General features: G+C 46.8%; 1 protein-coding gene across 8 annotated transcripts in view; it reads left to right on the top strand.

The window, feature by feature from the left end:
* Nrap (nebulin-related anchoring protein) overlaps positions 1 to 25,477 on the top strand; it is an 80,848-nt gene that overhangs the window by 13,458 nt on the left and 41,913 nt on the right. For 4 of the 8 annotated variants that reach the window (NM_001113743.1, XM_087551926.1, XM_087551918.1 and 1 more), the window contains 11 exon segments: positions 767 to 871; positions 1,782 to 1,898; positions 4,881 to 4,985; positions 6,325 to 6,432; positions 7,468 to 7,572; positions 17,988 to 18,086; positions 18,887 to 18,991; positions 19,955 to 20,062; positions 20,333 to 20,434; positions 24,429 to 24,626; positions 24,956 to 25,060. In NM_001113743.1, coding sequence (NP_001107215.1) covers positions 767 to 871; positions 1,782 to 1,898; positions 4,881 to 4,985; positions 6,325 to 6,432; positions 7,468 to 7,572; positions 17,988 to 18,086; positions 18,887 to 18,991; positions 19,955 to 20,062; positions 20,333 to 20,434; positions 24,429 to 24,626; positions 24,956 to 25,060 — 1,257 coding nt within the window. 8 annotated transcript variants of the gene reach the window in all.

Below are 25,477 nucleotides of genomic sequence, written 5' to 3'. Positions count from 1 at the left end.
ACAATTCTCATCTTTCAAGACATATTTACCCCCTTCCAGAGACTGATAGCAGCACGAGGCTCCTCATCACAAAGTCACAAAAGGTTTTATTCTACCTGATATCTGGTTACACAACACACTTTGCTGACGGGGAGCAGCATCAGAGATGTCAAATGCACTTCTGCATACATCTGCCATTGTGTCTAAGCAAAGTAATACTTGAGACTAGTAAACCCTTACTATAACAGCATGAGAGTGGGAGAGTCTCTTGACTTATCTGATATTGTGATGATTGATAAGGAGGAGAACGGTCATAGTGACAGGTGTATGTATGTATGTATGTATGCATGCATGTGTGTATGAATGCATGCATGATATAGTGTATGTGTGTATGTATAGTATGTGTATGTATGCATAAAAATGATCATGCATGCTTGCTCATATATATGATATAGTATACATATGCAGGTATGATATAGTTTTTGAATGTATGTATGTATGTATATATGCATGTATGTATGCTTGCATTATAGTATATTGTATGTATGCATCTATGTATGCTTGTACGTATGATATAGTGTATGTATGTATGTATGTATGTATGAATGATACAGTGGTCCAGGCTCCAAGCTCTATTATCTTATTCACCCCATGTACATCTCTGACAGTCAGTGGAGTGTCCAGCATGGATGAGATTTTCTGCAATCGGTCTCTGGGGCTATCACTGCTGCCCCTACCCATGCCAGGAGGGACACGTATTGATCAAAGTTTTTGCTTGACTCCTCAGACTTACTCAGAAGAGTGTGAGGAACATAGGGGAAAGGGCAGCTTCCCGGCCATGATCACCCCAGCTTATCAGAACGCCAAGAAGGCCAACGAACTTGCTAGTGACGTAAGTACTGGCAGAGCCACTGAGGTGTGGATGATGGGATGCCGGCAGCCACACTTGCTGAAAGCCACGCACGGACACATCTCCTAGAGCCAAGCAAAAGCAGGCTGCTAGCCTGGCCTCCGGTGCAAACTCAGAGTGTCCCATTGATCTGTTCATAGACTTTCATTATGTCATCTATCTGTTTGCACGGAAATGCGGTTGGACAAACTGCACTGCTCATTTAGTCCATTTTCCCAGAGCACAAGCGCTGGTGTGAGCAGATCAGCTGGGATGAGGTGAGCCTTTGCCGGAATGCCAGTGCCAAACCGAAGGGGAAAGCTCACTGAAAGAAGCCATGTGATTATCAAATTGGATGTGACCCAGCGAGTGATAAGTGGTTTTTATTTAAAGAATGTTAGGCAGCTGGCAGTCTGTCCTTGAGAGACAGGCTATAATTAAACTTAGTAGAGTGCAGTGCTCACCGCAGTTCTTAACATGCCAGCTTGGACTTGGTCTCTGACAGAAGCCTAGCATTCATTCCACCCTGTGCCCTTCTTTCTGCCACTGTTCAGTGAGCACCGAGGAACAGCGCCACCTTTGCCCTGAGATGGGAAATGCAAGATGTTACTCCGTCCTCTGAGCCACTGCAGAAATGGTGTTGAAATTTAGGGCAGAATGAGGTTGGATTTTATTCTTTGCCATGGTAGCCTGAAGAACCTATCTCCTTCCTCCAGGCAGTGTTGGAGTGCAACGAGTGAGCAGTGTGTGAACAGATCCAGGAAAAGTTTTAGCACAAGAAGAATCAAGTGGTTTCTAGACTTACTAAGGTTTTAGAAAGTCCACAGAAACTTTCTTTCCGTTAGGGAATCCTACTGAGCTATTGTGAATGTGGCAACCACAATTCCAGACTCCCTTGATGTGCTTCTTTCAGATAAAGTACAGGCAGGACTTCCATAAGATGAAGGGCGCGGCACATTTTCACTCCCTTGCAGCCCAGGACAACTTGGTTCTCCAGCGGGCTCAGAATGTGAGCAAGCTTGTGAGTGAGGTGAGTATTGGGGAGAGCTCTACTTCTGTACTGTCCCCCCTTTCTCTCAGACAGCAAATGCAGTGGCCGTGTTTAAAAATAATGCTGCTGGTTGTGGCATATATCTATAACACTACATATACCCATACACACATACACACATATAGATATACAAACATACACACATACACACATATATACACACACATATACACATATACGCATACACACACATACAAACATACACACATACAAACATACATACACACATACACACATACAGACACACAATACACACATATACACATACACACATACATACACACATACACGCATACAAACATACACACATATACACATACACACATACATATACACATACACACATACATACACACATACATATACACATACACACATACATACACACATACATATACACATACACACATACATGCATACACACATATACACATACACACATTCACACATACACACATGGACACATACACACATACATACACACATACATACACACAAACATACACACATACATACAAACACATAAATACATACATAACACATATGTACATACATGTATACACACATATACATACACACAAACATACAAACACATAAATACATACATACACACATATGTACATACATACACACATACACACATATGTACATACATATATACATACACACATATGTACATACATATATACATACACACATATACATACATACACACACATACATACATAAATAACTTGACAGGTAGGGCAGGAGGATCAGGAGCTCAGGGCCACTCTAGGCTATATAGTGATTCGGAGGCCAGCCTGTGCTACATGCCATCCTGGCTCAAAACAAATATACAAAATGGAACCATGCAAACTGTCCTCATGTTGCCAGTTTCCAAATAATGCACCAAATATAGAACCAAACAAATGAAATCTCTCCTTGTTGGCTCAAAACTGTCTTGCTAAATATTCAGAAGGGCCTGTCGACAGGTTTGTAGTTGTTAGAAAGAACACTAGAGGATGCAACTTTTAGAGATTTGTTTTTATCTTTAATGCTGTGTGTGTCTCTGTGTGTGTGTGTGTGTGTGTGTGTGTGTGTGTGCGCACATGTGCGTATGTGAGTGCAGGTATTCTCAGAGGCCAAAAGAGGGCGCCATATCCCTCTAGAGTTAGGGTTATAGGCAGTTAGGAGCTGCTCAACTTAGGAACCAAACTCAGGTCCTCTGGAAGAGCCGCACGTATCCTTAGCCTCTGAGACATCCCTCTTGCCCCTGTGCTCCAACTTTTAAGACCATAAATTGTTACATTAGTGTGGAATCAACATCTAGACTGTCTTAAATGCCATATTTCCCTTATCAGTGGAGTCAGAGTTCAGAGAAGCTGTGCCTTCCCTCCAAGTAGCTGTCTACCTTTCCTTCCAGGCTGGCCTAGCTCCCAGAGGGTGCACATTGTTTAAGCTGCCCCCTGCTTAAGCCTTTCTAAACCAGGATTCGTTGGCAAGGACATATGTCCTCTGGCTCCCTGGACCTCTAGTGTCCCTTCACGGTGGCTCCTGTCATTTGCACTGCTGTTCAGTGCTTGAAAATCCTTGAGTGGCAGCTCCAACCACCGGAAGAGTTTGTGGCTATGAAAAGTGCTCCTGTACATGTTCTTTGCGATGCTAACGCTGAGATGTAAATACCTTAGACCATCCTGTTACTTCTAATGATCAGGCCGTAACTTCAAACCGAACTGGTCGGTGACACTCTGACATTCAAACGCTCAGAGTCATACTTTCCCAGGCCTCAGTGAGAGCCTTGGACACTGGGAGGTAGTAAGTTCGATGCTGGGAACTTAGACTCTGCTTTTGTTTTTTTTTTCTCAAGATTTATTTATTTATTATATGTAAGTACACTGTAGCTGTCTTCAGACACACCAGAAGAGGGCATCGGATCCCATTACAGATGGTTGTGAGCCACCACATGGTTGCCAGGATTTGAACTCAGGACCTCTTAAACCGCTGAGCCATCTCTCTAGCCCCTAGATTCTTTTAACAATATATTCTAAGTATTAGCATGAACCATGCATACTTTTTAAAAGGCGTAGCTCTCCCACATCGTTCGATCAAACACTAAAACAGTTTGCATTGTATTTCTTTGATGCGCCATCCCAAGGGCACTTCTATTTCATTTTGCCCTTATGGTTACCCAACAAGGAGAGCCAGCTGTCTCTCCTAATGTTACTTCTCACCGTTAGCTCTTTTCTGCAATTACTCGGGACTGACTTGGTCTATTTGATAACAGTAGCCTCACGTCCTGCACCCAGGCACCCAGGGAACTCAAATACCAGCTTGTTTTAAATTAAAGATGGCCTGCCTTTATGATACTGCTTTGCAGAGCATTTCTGTTAAATTTTCTTGATGTGTTCACAGAGAGACGTGCATGTGGGTCTACGGAGGGAGGAGTTTCGTAGGTGGGCTTGTCTATGTAGTGGGCTCTCAGAAGACACAGGACATGGCAGGAAGTCTGGATGTCTTTTCCACCCAAATGTCATAAACACCCAAGACACTTTACCCCAAGAGTACCCACATCATTTCTAAAATAGTACCTTTTTTTTGGCCATCATCATTATTGCTGTTAATTGAAGCCATCGTGCAAACCGGAGCCCCACGCTGGGGAGACTCTCTGTCAGGAGTTATACCCCAATCTCTGTTTCACAGTTCTTGATCTGTGAGAGCATTGGAGTACCTGTTGTTGAGAAGGACTGGGTATTTGCAATTTTCAGGATGCGATAACTTGCTTTATTATTATTATTATTTTTTTTTATTTTTATTTTTATTTTTATAAAGGAAACACCATACGCTCACAGTATCACCTGTGCTACTTTAAGTCTTGGGTTGAAAGTTTCGTAAAAAAATATCCTGGTCAGACCTGGGGGATGTTTTCAAGAATGGCTTCGGGGGTGTTTCTGTTAAGCAGCTGGTGTTTGGCATTTCAAGGTGGAGTACAAGAAGGGTCTGGAGAATAGTAAAGGTCACAGTATCAACTACTGTGAGACACCCCAGTTCAGGAATGTGAGCAAGATCTCAAAATTCACCAGCGATGTGAGTTACTCCATAAGCACGTTTCGTGAGTTGAGCTTCTGCATCTCCTGAGGGATGAACTTTGTGACTCTATCCTTGTGTCCCAGAGAAGCATGGCCCCTCGGGTGCATGGTACATTGAGTTTGGTTAGGAGTGTCTTCTGTGATTAGTCTATCATCAAATGACGTCATAGCCCCAGCGTTTCCCTGCTTGCCCATATGTTCTCAAGGTGGAACTGTGTTTGTTTATCCTATCGGTGTGGTTCAGCAGCTGTTCCTGAATCCTAGCATGGGAGCCTGATCGAGCATGCAATGTCTCTTTTCATTGTGACTTTGTGCTTCTGAGTTGAGATGTATGATCTCCCTTCACACAGGCAGCTGAGGAACCGGATAAGAGTTCCCCACTTTACAAATGACCAGATGCATGCTACAGAATCACTCACAAACTTTGGGTATTCTCAGGAGAAGGTTGGAAGACGTAGCCATTCCATTTTGATTTCCCTTTTATTTGATAAGCAGCATTTAGTACTGGGCTCAGTTTCCTACTGGTTTCCATAGCGATCAATTTTTACATCATAAGATTTGACAAAGATCAGATTCTACTCTTCGTGTGTAAGGTCCACTGGGGATTGGTTCACGACCTCTTGGTAGGCACTGCAGTCTTCAGATACCAAGTCCTTTATGTAGTGCCGTGATGGAGTCTAGCATTCACGCAGACTTCAGGTCCCTCCAGATTACTTATAAGACCCGATGCTTCGAAAATGCTATGTAAACACTGAGTTTTTAATGGAAAAACAGTAAGAGAAAAGCCCACGCATGTTTCCTACAGATACAATTGTGTTGTTTTGTTTTTCAAATATCTTCTATCTGTGTCTGGTTGGGACCACAGATGTGGATGCTAATGGATTTAGAGGGATGACTGCATTTAGGCAAAGAGGCAACCACTAACTTGTAATGACTTGGCTTGTGGATCAGGACCACACAACCAGGGCTTGTCTATCGGTTGTCCATCGCCCGTTCCACACTCTCACAGTAAATTTCCACACCAGAAAAGGCTGGTAAATTTAAAAGCAAACACGTAAAATTAAAAACAAATGCATGCAGTCTGCCTTGGTGGTGCTCCCCACGACAGTCTGCCTCGATGCAGTGCTCCCCACGACATGTGCTCCTGTGTGCTTGTCTGCCCGTCTTTCCTCAAGTTCTTGTGCACTTTGGAAATCTCAGTTGTTTAAAAACAAGGCTTTTTTTTTTCAGTAGTGAAATCGTGCTTATATTTAGACTTAGACTATGAAGAAAAATAGTTTACCTTCATCTAGGTGGGAACTTTTCCTCAAAAGTTTTCCTCAAATGTTTCCTTGTAGAATAAGTATAAAGAAAACTATCAGACTCACCTGAGAGGCCACTATGAAGGAGTCGGCATGGACAGACACATGCTCCACGCTCTCAAAGTCGGCAGCCTGGCCAGCAATGTGAGTTGTGTTTGAGGGACAGTGGGAATCAGCTGGCTGGGGTGTGAAGAGTTTGGCCAATTACTTTTTGTTATTTTTGTCTTTTTTTTTTCTTTCTGGAGCTGAGGACAGAACCCAGGGCCTTGCGCTTGCTAAGCAAGTGCTCTACCACTGAGCTAAATCCCCAACCCTGGCCAATTACTATTAAACCCTCCTTCAAAAATGGGTATGCTTCTAGTTGTAAGAAGAGACACCCACGGATCTTTACATGTTGACAAGTATAAAGAATTACAAAAGCCTTTAAACCTTTCAGAGGCCCAGCCAGCTCCAGTTAGTGCACTCTGGCTCGAAGGATCTGTTACCATTGATTCAGGGTAATATGGCGCTCCACTTCTGAACGATTCAATAAAATGTGCCAGTGCGATTCCTATTGGAAGTGCTGCGCGATTTCAAACCTTTTATGAATGGGAGGTGGGTACTTAGGGGTGACTTTGTTTTTCACTGAAGGCATGCTATGGCCATGCAATAGTAATAGAGTAATGGGGTAACCAGACATCAGGGGGTATCGTGGAAACTAGCTCACAGACAGGAAAAGACTGCATTTTAAACCTTGGAGATAATGAGCACTTATAGAAGACCTATTTTGTTCTCCAAACATCCAAACGTTGGATTTCTTCTGCCCAAGGACTCTGATGTTGACTGTTACAAAAATAACTGAACTACTCTAAAGTTTCTAAGTCTTCACTGTCTTTAAATTTGCCCAGAAGCACCTTCCTTGCATACCCGTGCTTAGCCGCTCGTTTAAAACAAAAGCGAGAGGCTTATAATTAAAAAGAAAGATAAAACAAATGTACTACAGATGGGAGTTGACTAAGTTTGAACTAATTAAGAATAATTCAAATTAGTTGAAGGCAAAAGTGTGAACATAATGTAATTTTCTTTAGGGGTGAGGAAAGTGGGTTAATTTTGTTTCTAATTATTCAGATATATTTATGACAGTCAAAAAAAAAAGGGTTGGGGAAGTGGGAGCTGATTCCTCTCTTCTGTGGGTTTCAGGTTGCCTACAAGGCTGACTATAAACACGACGTTGTGGATTACAACTACCCAGCCACTGCCACTCCGTTCTACCAAACCACGATGAAGCTGGCTCCCCTGAAGGATGTGAGTCCCCGCCTCCTGCCCCCTTTCATCCTATGACTTGCTGTGGATCAAGGCTTAGGCAGTCAGATGGGAAGGAAAAATACCTCATCAATATATATAGGAGACCAAAAGGGCTAGGAACGGGAACTGTCCCTCCTCTGGGGAGTCCATGCATGCATGACGAAAAACTCACTTTCTAGGTAAAGTTTGGATGATTCTACTCTTGCCTTGAAAATATCCTAAAGTTCAATTTCCCCTCTCAGACTTTGGAGAGCTACATCTGCTGGACGCGTTCACGATAACTATCCCACAGCAATGATGGCCTTTAAATGTTAGCGCTCAGTATGCTAAAGATAGAGCAGGTATAAATTATGAGCAAACGTTAATGTTAGCTATCCTTTCTTCTCAGGGGTGTGTTGGCAAATAGAGAGAGACGGATAGGCAGGCAGACACACAGAGACAGACAGAAGAATAGCTAAATTCCTTACTTACTACAGCAGTGAGCCTGCGTGTGGTTTGGCATCCCAAACCAAATAAATTAATTAAAATTAATATTTTGGCATCACAATAATTTTATTATCTGTTCGGTCTTAAAATTTTAGAAAATATAGGGGAAAAGGCATAAAGAAAAAGGATAAAGCAATTCACTCGCTTAAAAATGAGCTGGCCTCATAGCCAGAGCAGACAATCTTTAGTCTACTAAACACTTAATAGATTAGGTAATTCCGCGTGTGCTCACTGACTGCCCAAGGTGCTTCCCTCCGGCTCTCCTGGGCTCAGCACAGCACCAGTGACCAGCTGGGGTTTCCTGCTGGACTTCACCGCTCTCCCTTTTTTTTTGCAGAGTGGATATGTCGAGATTGATTGTGCTGGCTCTGAAACAGTGCCTAGACCACTAAGGAGCCAGTTAATGCCAGCTTATTGGGTGAACAGGGCTTTGCAAAGGTGAATGAGCAGGTTATAAGACCCAGCAGGACAGAAGGGACCAAGCTTTGTGCTTCTCTTCCCCAAAGTTTTGTTAGGTTGTCTCTCTTGTATGCTTATGAGACCAAAGCAGCTTTGTTTTTGGTCCCAAATACTTCATAGGCTACTTAGTAATTAAAAGTCAAGTCGGGAGTGTGCGTGTTTACAGTCAAGCTCTTGAGACCAAGCCTAGTAATTAGCACAATAAAATGAGAGATTTCTATAGCTTTGTATTTCCATTGTAACATCCTCCTCTACCACAGGTGTGTCTGAAGGACTCTCCATCAAGGGCTACGCCTGCAACATTGTAGCTAGCTCAGGATTAGACTGGACTGCGATAGACTCTGGGTTTACAGTCTAAGCTGGCAGCACATGGGTCATGCCCAGCATGTTACTCATTTGCTTCTGCCTGTGCAGAAGGAAAATCAAAATCGCACCATGTCAAACTACTACTGCTGTGTCTTGTGTAGTAGGAATCGGCCGGGACTGAGTCAGAACTCACCTACAAGTGCATCTTTCTTTGCTTCCTCTTCCTGTCTTGGCTCTCATATGTGTTTGAGAAAAGCATCTAATGTAGATTATTAACACCCAGGAAGTGGGAAACCCATTCCTTTTTCAGGAGAGTTTGTGGTCTTGTCATGTGGTAGCCTTAAATGTGATAAAATAGCCATGAAATTGAATATAGCACGGGTCCTTAATTAGAGGGCATTCCTGTACATGGTTTTTAGAAATACTAATAGAACTAAAATGGGACTCTATCTTTAGCACAGACGCTTTCAGAATGCAGACTGAAGCAGTGGCCAAACGTTTGTGAAATTAATCATGGAGGCTGTTAATTATGTCCTGCAGAGAAAAGTGATTGTGCTCAGTGTGACATATTTAGTGCAGAACTATCAGGAAGGAATGCGCTATTTTACAAATACGGTTTTTGTGACATTTTTATCATGCCTGGTTCTGAATCCTAATAAGACTCTATTATGAGCTGATAATTTTCCCTCTGAATTAATGCATTAGATAGTCACAGTGCTCTAATCTCATTAGCAGTTGACACTGAAATGACTTTATATCTCCAGTTTTCCCTATATACTCCGGATATACAAAGTTTTTTTCTCTCTCCTTGAATTATTAATGAAAAAGCAGTAAAGTGATGGTCTCCAAACCCAGCAGAGCAGTCAGCTCTGTGCCTTAAGGTTTGGAGAGTCTATAAGTGCTGTTTTAAAGACAAACTCGTCTGTCATTTGTTTGCTCATGGGATAGATTTCCTGATCTCAGTTATACAAGTCAGAGGGTTCTCCATGGTGAATCCTGTCCATCTGTAAGTAATTGTCCCAAGCATGCCAGGTAAACTGGCTTACAGAGCACAGCCTCAAGGGCACAGCCTGAGGACCATTCCCCAGTTGGTCTGGGATGACATTTGTAGCTCGGTAGCTGAACAGCCTCTCTTAGTTCTCCGTGCTTCCCTGTCCACATTTCAAGGTAGGGGTTATTGCAGGATGGCTGGAGGAGTAAATGGGTTAGGGCCTTTGCAACACTTGGAGCCCTGTGTTGGTCAGAATTGCTACTACCAGATATTGAGTGGAGGGAAGATCGGGAATGAGTCAGCTGGAAGCTGGCACAGCCAAGGGGGCACTCAAGTTTATTTCAGGAGTGAGCCTAGGAATGGCTTGGCACCCTGTGCATGTCAGTGACTTTTTAAAATACAGACTTACTTGCCAGCTCTTAAAATGTCAGTGGATGTGGAACAGGCACATACTGGGAGTTTGCAGTTGACAGGGCTGCTCTATCTTGCCCAGAAGACGTCAATTGCAGCCTATCTTCCTGTCTTCTGGCATTTGCGTTCATCCGGCTCCCTTTCCTTGCAGAGGCTCCCTGAGCCTTGGAGGAGATGGTATGCCCGTCTCACTTATGGTGGGCACATATCCCTCACTTAGCACCTTGTGCAGTCACAGCTCTCTGCACTTACTCCATCACTGGAGAGAGAAGCTCCTCTGATGATGGTAGAGAAGAGCCCTGTCTGTGGGTCTAAGCACACACATTTAGAAGTCAGCTTGATATTATGTCAGTTTAGGTAAGCTGCATTCAATCCTCACTCCCCAGGGTCTAAGATCTTAAGACCTCGTGGCGAATCTTTTGACCCTGTTTGTAGGGATGGATTCCCTCATATCCAATCATAGAGTTGCACCAAGGATAGGCCTAGCAAAAGTCAGGCATGAAGGGAGACGGCGTCGGGGATGGTCTGTCTCTCTCTGTTGAACTACTTGCTACTGATAGATTCAGGGAGGAGAGGGGGATCCTTGCCTTCAATTGCGTATCCACTGGAGACCGCATGGGAACCAATTGACAGTGCCCAGTGGTGCTTGCAGGCGACCCTGGCTAAACTAAGTGGGTCATAATATAAAGGCGAAAACCGTGGATTTCGGGAAGGGTCTGCTGAGGATGGGGAGGGAGGGGTTGGTGTGTGTGGGAGGGAGATGTGGGAGGGCATGGGGAAGAGGGGGTTTGGAACATATTATGCACAGGCATGAAGTGGTCAGGTGGCCAAAATGATCCGTTAAATCTGTAAAAGGAAATGTTTAAAGCCAAATTTAGAAAGTTCTCTGCCTTGGAGCTGTGTTTTTTAGAAGTGAAAAATACTGTGGAAAAAAAAATGTCAAGACTGAGAAATTTTGCAGGGAATGGTCAAGCCAAGGCTTGCCCAAACCGGGATTTTATACCTCTGTTTTTAAACTTGTCAACCGCCTGTGTATGCATTTTCTGTATACTTGCTTTAAGACATGTATACTGGTTGGGCAACTAAACTGAGGGAAGGAACACATGTGTTGGCTCAGAAAAGGCAGTGGTTTATACAGGAAGCGGTGGTTTATACAGGAAGCAGTGGTTTATACAGGAAGCAGTGGTTTATGCAGGAAGCAGTGGTTTATACAGGAAGCAGTGGTTTATGCAGGAAGCAGTGGTTTATACAGGAAGCAGTGGTGTATACAGGAAGCAGTGGTGTATGCAGGAAGCAGTGGTTTATGCAGGAAGCAGTGGTTTATGCAGGAAGCAGTGGTTTATACAGGAAGCAGTGGTTTATGCAGGAAGCAGTGGTTTATGCAGGAAGCAGTGGTGTATGCAGGAAGCAGTGGTTTATACAGGAAGCAGTGGTTTATGCAGGAAGCAATGGTTTATACAGGAAGCAGTGGTTTATACAGGAAGCAGTGGTGTATGCAGGAAGCAGTGGTTTATGCAGGAAGCAGTGGTTTATGCAGGAAGCAGTGGTTTATACAGGAAGCAGTGGTTTATACAGGAAGCAGTGGTGTATGCAGGAAGCAGTGGTTTATGCAGGAAGCAGTGGTGTATACAGGAAGCAGTGGTGTATGCAGGAAGCAGTGGTTTATGCAGGAAGCAGTGGTTTATACAGGAAGCAGTGGTTTATGCAGGAAGCAGTGGTTTATACAGGAAGCAGTGGTTTATACAGGAAGCAGTGGTGTATGCAGGAAGCAGTGGTTTATGCAGGAAGCAGTGGTTTATGCAGGAAGCAGTGGTTTATGCAGGAAGCAGTGGTTTATGCAGGAAGCAGTGGTGTATACAGGAAGCAGTGGTTTATGCAGGAAGCAGTGGTGTATGCAGGAAGCAGTGGTTTATGCAGGAAGCAGTGGTGTATACAGGAAGCAGTGGTGTATGCAGGAAGCAGTGGTTTATACAGGAAGCAGTGGTGTATGCAGGAAGCAGTGGTTTATGCAGGAAGCAGTGGTTTATACAGGAAGCAGTGGTTTATACAGGAAGCAGTGGTGTATGCAGGAAGCAGTGGTTTATACAGGAAGCAGTGGTTTATGCAGGAAGCAGTGGTTTATACAGGAAGCAGTGGTGTATGCAGGAAGCAGTGGTGTATGCAGGAAGCAGTGGTTTATACAGGAAGCAGTGGTGTATGCAGGAAGCAGTGGTTTATACAGGAAGCAGTGGTTTATACAGGAAGCAGTGGTTTATGCAGGAAGCAGTGGTTTATGCAGGAAGCAGTGGTGTATGCAGGAAGCAGTGGTGTATGCAGGAAGCAGTGGTGTATACAGGAAGCAGTGGTGTATACAGGAAGCAGTGGTGTATGCAGGAAGCAGTGGTTTATGTAGGAAGCAGTGGTGTATGCAGGAAGCAGTGGTTTATGCAGGAAGCAGTGGTTTATGCAGGAAGCAGTGGTTTATGCAGGAAGCAGTGGTTTATGCAGGAAGCAGTGGTTTATGCAGGAAGCAGTGGTTTATACAGGAAGCAGTGGTTTATATAGGAAGCAGTGGTTTATGCAGGAAGCAGTGGTTTATACAGGAAGCGGTGGTTTATACAGGAAGCAGTGGTTTATACAGGAAGCAGTGGTTTATGCAGGAAGCAGTGGTTTATACAGGAAGCAGTGGTTTATGCAGGAAGCAGTGGTTTATACAGGAAGCAGTGGTGTATACAGGAAGCAGTGGTGTATGCAGGAAGCAGTGGTTTATGCAGGAAGCAGTGGTTTATGCAGGAAGCAGTGGTTTATGCAGGAAGCAGTGGTTTATACAGGAAGCAGTGGTTTATGCAGGAAGCAGTGGTTTATGCAGGAAGCAGTGGTGTATGCAGGAAGCAGTGGTTTATACAGGAAGCAGTGGTTTATGCAGGAAGCAATGGTTTATACAGGAAGCAGTGGTTTATACAGGAAGCAGTGGTGTATGCAGGAAGCAGTGGTTTATGCAGGAAGCAGTGGTTTATGCAGGAAGCAGTGGTTTATACAGGAAGCAGTGGTTTATACAGGAAGCAGTGGTGTATGCAGGAAGCAGTGGTTTATGCAGGAAGCAGTGGTTTATACAGGAAGCAGTGGTGTATGCAGGAAGCAGTGGTTTATGCAGGAAGCAGTGGTTTATACAGGAAGCAGTGGTTTATGCAGGAAGCAGTGGTGTATACAGGAAGCAGTGGTTTATACAGGAAGCAGTGGTGTATGCAGGAAGCAGTGGTTTATGCAGGAAGCAGTGGTTTATGCAGGAAGCAGTGGTTTATGCAGGAAGCAGTGGTGTATACAGGAAGCAGTGGTTTATGCAGGAAGCAGTGGTGTATGCAGGAAGCAGTGGTTTATACAGGAAGCAGTGGTTTATACAGGAAGCAGTGGTGTATGCAGGAAGCAGTGGTTTATACAGGAAGCAGTGGTTTATGCAGGAAGCAGTGGTTTATACAGGAAGCAGTGGTGTATGCAGGAAGCAGTGGTTTATGCAGGAAGCAGTGGTGTATGCAGGAAGCAGTGGTTTATGCAGGAAGCAGTGGTTTATGCAGGAAGCAGTGGTTTATGCAGGAAGCAGTGGTTTATGCAGGAAGCAGTGGTTTATGCAGGAAGCAGTGGTTTATACAGGAAGCAGTGGTTTATATAGGAAGCAGTGGTTTATGCAGGAAGCAGTGGTTTATACAGGAAGCGGTGGTTTATACAGGAAGCAGTGGTTTATACAGGAAGCAGTGGTTTATGCAGGAAGCAGTGGTTTATACAGGAAGCAGTGGTTTATGCAGGAAGCAGTGGTTTATACAGGAAGCAGTGGTGTATACAGGAAGCAGTGGTGTATGCAGGAAGCAGTGGTTTATGCAGGAAGCAGTGGTTTATGCAGGAAGCAGTGGTTTATGCAGGAAGCAGTGGTTTATACAGGAAGCAGTGGTTTATGCAGGAAGCAGTGGTTTATGCAGGAAGCAGTGGTGTATGCAGGAAGCAGTGGTTTATACAGGAAGCAGTGGTTTATGCAGGAAGCAATGGTTTATACAGGAAGCAGTGGTTTATACAGGAAGCAGTGGTGTATGCAGGAAGCAGTGGTTTATGCAGGAAGCAGTGGTTTATGCAGGAAGCAGTGGTTTATACAGGAAGCAGTGGTTTATACAGGAAGCAGTGGTGTATGCAGGAAGCAGTGGTTTATGCAGGAAGCAGTGGTTTATACAGGAAGCAGTGGTGTATGCAGGAAGCAGTGGTTTATGCAGGAAGCAGTGGTTTATACAGGAAGCAGTGGTTTATGCAGGAAGCAGTGGTTTATACAGGAAGCAGTGGTTTATACAGGAAGCAGTGGTGTATGCAGGAAGCAGTGGTTTATGCAGGAAGCAGTGGTTTATGCAGGAAGCAGTGGTTTATGCAGGAAGCAGTGGTGTATACAGGAAGCAGTGGTTTATGCAGGAAGCAGTGGTGTATGCAGGAAGCAGTGGTTTATACAGGAAGCAGTGGTTTATACAGGAAGCAGTGGTGTATGCAGGAAGCAGTGGTTTATACAGGAAGCAGTGGTTTATGCAGGAAGCAGTGGTTTATACAGGAAGCAGTGGTGTATGCAGGAAGCAGTGGTTTATGCAGGAAGCAGTGGTTTATGCAGGAAGCAGTGGTTTATGCAGGAAGCAGTGGTTTATACAGGAAGCAGTGGTGTATGCAGGAAGCAGTGGTGTATGCAGGAAGCAGTGGTTTATGCAGGAAGCAGTGGTGTATGCAGGAAGCAGTGGTGTATGCAGGAAGCAGTGGTGTATACAGGAAGCAGTGGTTTATACAGGAAGCAGTGGTTTATGCAGGAAGCAGTGGTTTATGCAGGAAGCAGTGGTTTATGCAGGAAGCAGTGGTGTATGCAGGAAGCAGTGGTGTATACAGGAAGCAGTGGTGTATACAGGAAGCAGTGGTGTATGCAGGAAGCAGTGGTTTATGTAGGAAGCAGTGGTGTATGCAGGAAGCAGTGGTTTATGCAGGAAGCAGTGGTTTATGCAGGAAGCAGTGGTTTATGCAGGAAGCAGTGGTTTATGCAGGAAGCAGTGGTTTATGCAGGAAGCAGTGGTTTATACAGGAAGCAGTGGTTTATATAGGAAGCAGTGGTTTATGCAGGAAGCAGTGGTTTATACAGGAAGCAGTGGTGTATGCAGGAAGCAGTGGTTTATGCAGGAAGCAGTGGTTTATACAGGAAGCAGTGGTTTATGCAGGAAGCAGTGGTTTATACAGGAAGCAGTGGTTTATGCAGGAAGCAGTGGTTTATACAGGAAGCAGTGGTTTATACAGGAAGCAGTGGTGTATGCAGGAAGCAGTGGTTTATGCAGGAAGCAGTGGTTTATGCAGGAAGCAGTGGTTTATGCAGGAAGCAGTGGTTTATACAGGAAGCAGTGGTTTATGCAGGAAGCAGTGGTGTATGCAGGAAGCAGTGGTGTATGCAGGAAGCAGTGGTTTATACAGGAAGCAGTGGTTTATACAGGAAGCAGTGGTTTATGCAGGAAGCAGTGGTTTATGCAGGAAGCAGTGGTTTATGCAGGAAGCAGTGGTGTATGCAGGAAGCAGTGGTGTATACAGGAAGCAGTGGTGTATACAGGAAGCAGTGGTGTATGCAGGAAGCAGTGGTTTATGCAGGAAGCAGTGGTGTATGCAGGAAGCAGTGGTTTATGCAGGAAGCAGTGGTTTATGCAGGAAGCAGTGGTTTATGCAGGAAGCAGTGGTTTATACAGGAAGCAGTGGTTTATATAGGAAGCAGTGGTTTATGCAGGAAGCAGTGGTTTATGCAGGAAGCAGTGGTTTATGCAGGAAGCAGTGGTTTATGCAGGAAGCAGTGGTTTATACAGGAAGCAGTAGTTTATACAGGAAGCAGTGGTTTATACAGGAAGCAGTGGTGTATTCAGGAAGCAGTGGTTTATACAGGAAGCAGTGGTTTATACAGGAAGCAGTGGTGTATTCAGGAAGCAGTGGTTTATACAGGAAGCAGTGGTTTATGCAGGAAGCAGTGGTTTATACAGGAAGCAGTGGTTTATGCAGGAAGCAGTGGTTTATACAGGAAGCAGTGGTTTATGCAGGAAGCAGTGGTGTATGCAGGAAGCAGTGGTGTATGCAGGAATGTGGCTTCGTAGCTGGTTGGTAACATCTGGAAAGCAGAGACACTGTGTGCTGACTAACAAGGCCATGTGAGTGGCTCTAGCACAGAGAGCAGTGGGCAGTAAGACTGAAATGACATACTCTGGCATCCTGGATGGGTTTACTGGACTTAGGGAGCCCAGGAGATGGGGAGGCATTCACTAGGAGACTGCCACTATCAGAATTGGGTCCATAGGCAGTAGAGACTCGTCTGGAATGTGGGTGGGCGGGGCTATGCCTAATTTTGCTTGTTCTGCACAAACTCCATGTCTGCTGAAGGAATGAATAAGAGGATGAAGCCAGACAGGCTGAAAGGAAGAGTAGGGATGAGTTTCATCTTGGTCTTTTCCTTGGGTTGTAGGAAAGTAAAATTGTGAAGGGGCCATTGGCCAGCCATGACATGTTGGCCAGCCATGACATCACCACTTCACTTCCAGCTGTTCATCTTGCCGTCCTGAGTAGAATGGAGGGCTTCTTCTCACACAGCTGAGCTCAGCTGCCTCCCACATTGCGGACTCTCAGGCCACAAACCTAGGTCTTAATGTCTTTTTCAGGTTCCCTCCCTTCCACTCTGAATCACGGTCAGGTGCATGTAGGGAAATATGTGGGCTGGAAGGAAGTGCTCTGTATACAAATGGCTGATGATACTTTACTCCTTCAAAAATGATTTGCAGTTTCAAAAATCCAGCAGCCCCAAATGTCTAGAGGTAGGAAAGCTTGTAGGTTGGTTACCTTGGCTCCTCCTCTTTTAGGAAGATGCTGAAATATGTCAGTCTCTTTGGGGTCTTGGAAAGGTGGGAGAGAGGGCCAAGCAGCAGCTGGTGCACAAGTGTGCAAGCACGGGCACACAGGGCCACTGGTGCTTCTTTAAATTTCGTTCAGACACATACATAAGGGCCAGGGCATCGCTCTGGGAGAGAGCTCACCCAATGGCAAAAGGCCCTGGGTTTATCCCCAGCGTGCCACAAGTATGACACTGGTTGGACTTTTGTCTCTCCTTTATTCTCTGTTTTCTCTTTTTCGAAATATATCACTTTTATGAAGTGTTAGACATACAGAAAAATTACATTGTGGATGCATATATACATACATCTTGAATCTTTGTCAAGATGCATCTCATTTTTAATTAGGTATAAGTGCCTGAATGTGGGCATGTGTTCCTCAGTGCCAGTATCTAGAGAGGCCAGGGGCATGGGATGCCCCCAGAGGCCACAGCATCAGATGCCCGCCAGATGCTGGCAGCAAGCCTCATGATGGAATTACCGGGATGGAGGTTTTGTGTATGTTCTCCAATGCTGTTCTGGATTCCAGGCACTGTTAGCAAGATCTCTACAGTTCCCATAGCCAACACATACTATTGTCAGTGACGTTCCTTCTCTCTCTGTGGGTGGGGAAGGGAGGGCACTGCCATGGTTGGCAATGTGATGACAATGTGTTTCCTGTGTCCACTGCGGAGTGAGCTGATCTCTGCTATGTGTTGCTTCTCTGTGTTACTCAACCTTCCATGGACGGACCATTCTTCAGTCTGTGGGCTTGGCATGTTGCTCAGTACCCAGTTAGGAGAATCACTACAGCCAAGTGAAGGATCCACACACATCCCAGAGATGACGGCAAGTGACATTTTCTGTGCCTGTTTTTTGCCCAGGTCAACTACAGGCAGAACATCGACAGACTGAAGTTCAGCTCGGTGACAAACACGCCACAGATTGTTCAAGCTAAAATCAACGCCCAGCAGCTGAGCCATGTACGTAGCACATCCCTGCCTGACTGGGAATTTCACAATGGCTGTGAGGCCTCTGGACAGCCAATCCCCAAGTGATTACAGTGATGAGTGGTTACAGCCAAGAAATGATGCCCTTCCTTTCAAACATTTTATTATAGAGGATGTCAGCATACACAAAAGCAGCCCAGCCTGCCACATTTGTATGCCCTCCGACCTCCACCTTCTCTCGTAGTTTGAAGGAAATCCAAGATACTATCTCGCTTCATCTGTAAATATTTTAGTATGAGTCTCTCACAAGTAAAAAGAATGAAACATGTTTTTACAATTTTAATACACACCAAAAAAATCTACCAATAATCCCCACTCTTGGCAATGTCCGCAGTCCAGGGCTGGGCTTGAAGTGACAGCCCGTACAGATGGAATTGTCTTACCCATGTGTTCAGCTCTTTTGTGCACACACGATTCAAGATGCATTTTATAACTGCACACAATCAACATTACTGCTGGTAATGCAGATTTCCGATTCCTGGAGAGTGTCTAGCCTACATATCGCAAAGCACTCGGCACCCATAGCAGCTCAAAGGTGTCTTGCAAACTCACAGACTTGAGTGTGCCCGTGAGCTGTTCCATTTTTTCATTCGACACCTTCGACCTGTTAACTTAAAACTTTCCCCCAAGCTACAGGCGTTCTTAGTAAAAGGCCTTTCCCAGGGACTCCCTCTCGGCAACGGGAATCAGAGGGGCATGGGAGACAGAATATCCTCCCCAAGGCTCTCCTCCTGTTGCACACAAACCTTGCAGACCTGTTTCAAATCCCACAGGTGAATTACCGAGCTGACTACGAGAGAAACAAGCTGAACTACACATTGCCCCAGGACGCTCCTCAGATGCTGAAGGCGAAGGCCAACGCGCAACTGTTCAGCGAGGTAAGGGCAAGGTGGGGAGAGCGTGGCGTGAACGTGGAAAGAAACAGTCACGCAAGCAGGGCCTACTCACCTCCCAGGGAAGAGTCTTCTAGGGCGTTCATTGCAATGGGACTTAGAGTTTTGACACACAGTCCCTGGGCATGAATTATTCATAGTGATGTAGTTCCTGTATGGACACACGTGTAGTATGTGAACACGCAGACTGGTCACCACCACCATCATCACCCTGGCGACTGACTGGTGACTTTTCGAGAAGAGATTTTTTTAAGCTTCAAGAACAATCTTGATCCAATCAACAAAGACACAAGGAGTCACAGGGTAGACTGTGACTAGGCGACTAGCCTAGGTTGGAGTTACGGGACAGGAAAACAAAAAGCAGAGACAAACAGGATATGGTGACATAAATATGACATGTTGTAAGGCACAGCCTGGCTGTAGGGTGTCTCCCAGCATTTGCTGCTGTGGGTTTTAATGTGAGACAGACACAGATTCAGAAGTCATGCTGGATTTTGATCTGTATGACCCTAGCAAATACCTTCAGCTTGCTGAGCCTTGGCTTTCCTGAAGATTCGGAGGTAGTGTCTACAAAGCACACTACCACACACAGTGGCCATTACAGGCAGCATCAATCCCTTGCTTCTTGGCATCACCACACCCAACTTACACTCCCAGCAGCCTGAGAGTGATAATATGCGTTTTTCAAATGGTCAGCCACAGCTCATAGAGGTAATTGCCCAAAGTCACATGACCAGGCAATGAGGGTTCTTTGTCCTGTCCCTGGAGTAGCCCAGGGGATCAGTGTTAACAGTGTTACTGTTGCAGTCTTGAAAACAATAGTCAAGACTCCCCCGCCTGCCAACAATGGAAGAAACCAAGTTTGCTTTAAAGAAACAGCCTCTCAACTTCCAGCAGACGGGTGGGTAGCAGCCCCCACTCGCTTCTGTTTGTGTTTGTGTTTGTCAGGTGAAGTACAAAGAAGGCTGGCAGAAGACAAAGGGGAAAGGATTTGAGATGAAGCTGGACGCCATGTCTCTGTTGGCCGCCAAAGCCTCGGGGGAGCTTGCTAGCAGCGTAGGTTCTTCTCGTTAACTCAGAACTGTGGACGGCATAAGGAACCGTTCCAATGCGATGCCAGCCGCCTGCTGGAAAAATAATGACTGTTAACATTGTAAACATCACAACACTTTAATCTTCTGCTGGGTTTGAGAAAGATGGAGGGGCCACAACCCCCTTCCCCCTCACCCCTTGGCAAGAATTGTTACCTTTGTGTTTGTTACAGTCAGAATCCCTTCTATGGCAGTTTTTCTCTCGCTCACACTAGACTTTCTTCTTCCTCTCAAGATTAAATACAAAGAAGAGTATGAGAAAACAAAGGGCAGAGTCCTGGGAACCACCGACTCCAAGCTTCTGCATTCTCTGCAGGTGGCCAAGATGAGCAGCGAGGTAAACTGCCTCCCACCCCCAGCTCCTAACTGACAGTTGTGCTTAAAAGTTCCTTCTGGGCAAGTTTGCCTTTCTGCTGACTTCCACCTCAAGGCTTTTCTCTCTTGGCTTATGTGAGGAACTCGTTCGCTTTCTTTATTTGGCTGAAACAGTGTTCTTTAAAAGTTTGTGAGGAGGGGTTGGGGATTTAGGTCAGTGGTAGAGCGCTTGCCTAGGAAGCGCAAGGCCCTGGGTTCGGTCCCCAGCTCCGGAAAAAAAAAAAGATCCAAAAAAAAGTTTGTGAGGAATGTGGCCGATCAAGGTGCATAGGTGCTTGAGTGCGTCTGTCTCTGCCGCAGATTTGGCACGCGGTTGCTGTGGTCTAAAATACTGTGAGAGACTCTGGAGCTATGAGAGTGAGCAGTTCACAAGTCCTCCTTGCAGAGCCTAGCTCAAATGCGAGAGTGTCTTAGTCCATCCTTCTGCTGCTAAACCAGAATCCTAGAGATGGCACTTGAGGAAGAAAGAGCTCTGTTTTGTCATATAACTCTGGAGGCTCCAAGGTGCGAGGATGTGTGGCTGTATCTAGTGAGGCTGTCCATGTTGCATGGGATTAAAAACTAGTGTAAAAGGGAGAGAATGTATGTAAGTGAGAGAGCACAAGGCAGCTTTGCTTTATATTAATAACGTGTTCTCATGATGATGAATCCAGCCCCAGGACAGGCAAGCAATGATGTGCTCATAAGGGCTCTACCCACCCAAGGCAGTTTTACTTTGTACCACCGCCACTGCCACCGCCACCGCCACCACCACCGCCTCCACCACCACCACCACTACTACCACCTCCACCACCACTACCACCACCTCCACCACCACCACCACCACCTCCACCACCACCACCACCACCTCCACCACTACTACCACCTCCACCAACACCACCACCACCTCCACCACTACTACCACCTCCACCACCACCACCACCACCACCACCTCCACTACCACTACCACCACCTCCACCACCACCACCACCACCTCCACCACCACCACCACCACCACCTCCACCACCACCACCACCACCTCCACCACCACCACCACCACCACCTCCACCACCACCACCACCACCTCCACTACCACTACCACCACCTCCACCACCACCACCACCACCTCCACCACCTCCACCACCACCACCACCACCACCTCCACCACTACTACCACCTCCACCAACACCACCACCACCTCCACCACCGCCACCACAACCGCCTCCACTACCACCACCACCACCACCTCCACCACCACCACCACCACCACCTCCACCACTACTACCACCTCCACCAACACCACCACCACCTCCACCACCGCCACCACCACCGCCTCCACTACCACCACCACCGCCTCCACTACCACCACCACCACCTCCACTACCACCACCACCTCCACCTCCACCACTACTACCACCTCCACCAACACCACCACCACCTCCACCACCACCACCACCACCACCACCACCACCACCACCACCACCTCCACTACCACTACCACCACCACCACCACCACCACCACCACCGCCTCCACTACCACCACCACCACCACCTCCACCACCACCACCACCACCACCTCCACCACTACTACCACCTCCACCAACACCACCACCACCTCCACCACCGCCACCACCACCGCCTCCACTACCACCACCACCGCCTCCACTACCACCACCACCACCTCCACTACCACTACCACCACCTCCACCACCACCACCACCACCACCACCTCCACCACTACTACCACCTCCACCAACACCACCACCACCTCCACCACCACCACCACCACCACCACCACCACCACCACCTCCACTACCACTACCACCACCACCTCCTCCACTACCACCACCACCACCACCACCACCTCCACCACCACCACCACCACCACCACCACCACTACTACCACCTCCACCAACACCACCACCACCTCCACCACCGCCACCACCACCACCACCTCCACCACCACCACCACCACCACCACCACCACCACCACCACCTCCACTACCACTACCACCACCACCTCCTCCACTACCACCACCACCACCACCTCCACCACCACCACCACCACCACCACCACCACTACTACCACCTCCACCAACACCACCACCACCTCCACCACCGCCACCACCACCGCCTCCACTACCACCACCACCGCCTCCACTACCACTACCACCACCTCCACCACCACCACCACCACCTCCACCACCACTACCACCACCACCTCCACCACCACCACCACAACCACCACCGCTACCGCCACCACCTACCATTGAGGAATTAAACCTTAACATAACTTTCAGTGGAGACAATCACATCTAAATCATAGCAGGGAGTTGAGCTGTAAGTGTTAGGACCAATGTTGGGGTAGAAGTCTTGGCCAGCGCCCAGACAAAGCATACCAAGTCAACATGGTTCTATGTGGAGAGAGGTTTAATGAGAGAAGAAAGTAGAGGAGAGGAAAGGCACCCGGTCATGGGCACGTGGAGGGAAGCAGGGGTGGCGGAGAGAGAGGGGACAGGGAAGAGGGTAAGAAAGAAGAGAAGAGAAGAAAAAAGAGAATGAGGAGAGGCCAAGCAGCCCTTTTATAGTGCCAGGCACAACTGGTTGTTGCCAGGTAGCTGTGCGTGTGGATCTTAGACAGAATACCAACATTCCCTCGTTTGGGTTTAATTAAAAAAGGAAAAATTAGAAAGGCGACAGTGGGCTTGTGGTTTTTTGTGAAGATGTTCTGGGTGATCACAGAATAATGTTCAAAACATTGGCCAGGCTGATGAAGCATCTCGGGCTCCGGCCAATGTGAATGTCGTTGACTGTAAATACCTGGAATGTCTGGAGATTGACGCTTGTCACCTAGGAAAGAGCATGGTCAGTGGTCGCAGAGCCACTGGGAAAGGAGAGTTCTACTGGAAGGGACACCTATGGTTTTCAGTCAGATCTTTCCTTCAATGCAAAGCCTACACGATGGTCATGTGAGCACTGAGTTGCTGCTCTATCCTTCCCGAGCCAAGCAATGAGGTCACGCAGCTCTGCCGAGCAGCTGAACAGATTTACCTGGCAGGTCTTTATGAGACCATGGCTTGAGTGGCATACGGGCATTGGCACTGAGCTCATGTGTTTAGACGCATCATAGACGATGGCTTGGGAAAATGCATGGCCACAAAGCATAGAGAGACAGTAAGAATCAGAGTCGGGCTTTGATTTAAATGGACAACAAATTCTAATATTGAGTGTCTGTGATCCAAAGCCATATACGATAGTCAGTGAGAGGGGTAGAGTAGACTGAGAGCCTAGATCTCTCAATACCTGGCACCACGATTGTAATTAATGTCATGACCGCCATCCCCACCACATCAGTCAGCATTGCCAATTCCATGGAAACCACCCATGACATCCATCATCTTCACCACCATCAGTCAGCTGTTTCCATGGAAACCACCCTTGACATCTATCATCCTCCCCACCATCACTGTCATCCTTGGATGCCTATCATTAACGTGTGCCGTTTGCACGGGATGGCCCTTATTCTAGGCACGTTCCTGCTACTATAGTAATACCACAACAGTTTCCTTAAGGAAAATGAACCCTTAGGGAGTCGATGAAACTTTCCAGAGGCTGCCCGGCCAGCAATGTGAGTTGCATTTAAGGGACAGTGGAGATCCGCTTGTTGGAGGTTAGGCTTCTTTGACTCTCTAGCCCACACTTAGTTGCTTTGTCTCTGCAAGCCTCTGCAGAAAGCGTAGGTGGCGCCCTCTCCTGCAGCAGCCATACCCAGGGTGAAGTTTGGCAAGAGATGGCCTTAGATGACAACTGGGGTAGGGAACAGCATCGGTATGACTTGGGGCCACCTTTCCAGCAGACAGTTGACCTCACCCAGAGTGCTTAAATCTTCTAGAAGCCCGAGAACCTCCCGGCCCGGTCTCACTTAACTCCCGCAAGGACAGTCTTTAACCAACGAGCCCCGGTTTCTTGCATTCAAGGTGGAATATAAGAAAGGGTTTGAGGAGAGTAAAACCCACTTCCACTTGCCCATGGACATGGTGAACCTCAGGCATGCTAAGAAGGCCCAGGCCCTCGCCAGCGACCTCGACTACAGAAAGAAACTGCATGACTACACAGTGCTGCCTGAAGATCTGAAAACTCAGTGGGCCAAGAAAGCCCACGGGCTCCAGAGTGAGGTGAGTGAACACTGGCTGATGGGGAGGGGCTTGGGGCCAGCGTGAAGGTCAAGGTGTGCTGGAAACAAGAGCTGAGGAGAAACATCTTGGAAATACCGGTCAGCAATATGAGAGACCATTTTTGGCAAGGCCAAAGTGCTCCAACACTACGGTGAAATGTGTCCATCTCCATCTCAGGGAGCACCCGGTGGCTTGCCCTCCCGAAGGAAAAGCCACTGAGGATAATTGGGGAGTAGCTTTCTGGGAGGACAAACTTGTATTCCCCCTGTGAACTTGGTTGTGTCAGCCTGTGTGTGTCGGACTAGAGCTTGGTGACACTTCTCCTGCAGCTGCAGTACAAAGCTGACCTGGCATGGATGAAGGGTGTCGGGTGGCTGACGGAGGGGAGTCTCAACCTGGAGCAGGCGAAGAAGGCTGGACAGCTCGTCAGCGAGGTAACTTGAGTGTCTGTCCCTGGGCTCCCCTGATTCTCAGCCTCTGAGTTATGGAGCTCTGGTTCCCTCCAGTGCCCTCCCCTGCCTCCCCAGCTTTATCCTGAACTCAAGTCAAAGGGCTGCCTATGTAGCCCGAGCAGGCCTTGGACTGCACAGCCATCCCCTGCATGTTCTTCCTGAGTGCTAGGATTACAGGAGTGTGCCACCGTGCCCAGCTCTGGGGAGGTATTTTTAAGATTATCAATCTATTTTAAGAAGTGATCTTTTTTAAAAAAAATGGTTTTAAGAGACAGGTTTCTTTGTGTAGCCTTGTTTGTCCTTGAACTCCCTCTTTGGCCGGACTGGCCTCAATCTCAGAGATCCACCTGTCTCTGCCTCCCAAGTGCTAGGATGAAAGTCATGCACCGTCACCATCTG

The sequence above is a fragment of the Rattus norvegicus genome, chromosome 1 (genome assembly GCF_021556685.1).
Source record: "Rattus norvegicus strain SHRSP/BbbUtx chromosome 1, alternate assembly SHRSP_T2T, whole genome shotgun sequence".
NCBI lineage: Eukaryota > Metazoa > Chordata > Mammalia > Rodentia > Muridae > Rattus > Rattus norvegicus.
Note: the sequence above shows the minus strand (reverse complement) of the source record. Positions and strands in the feature narration are given on the sequence as shown.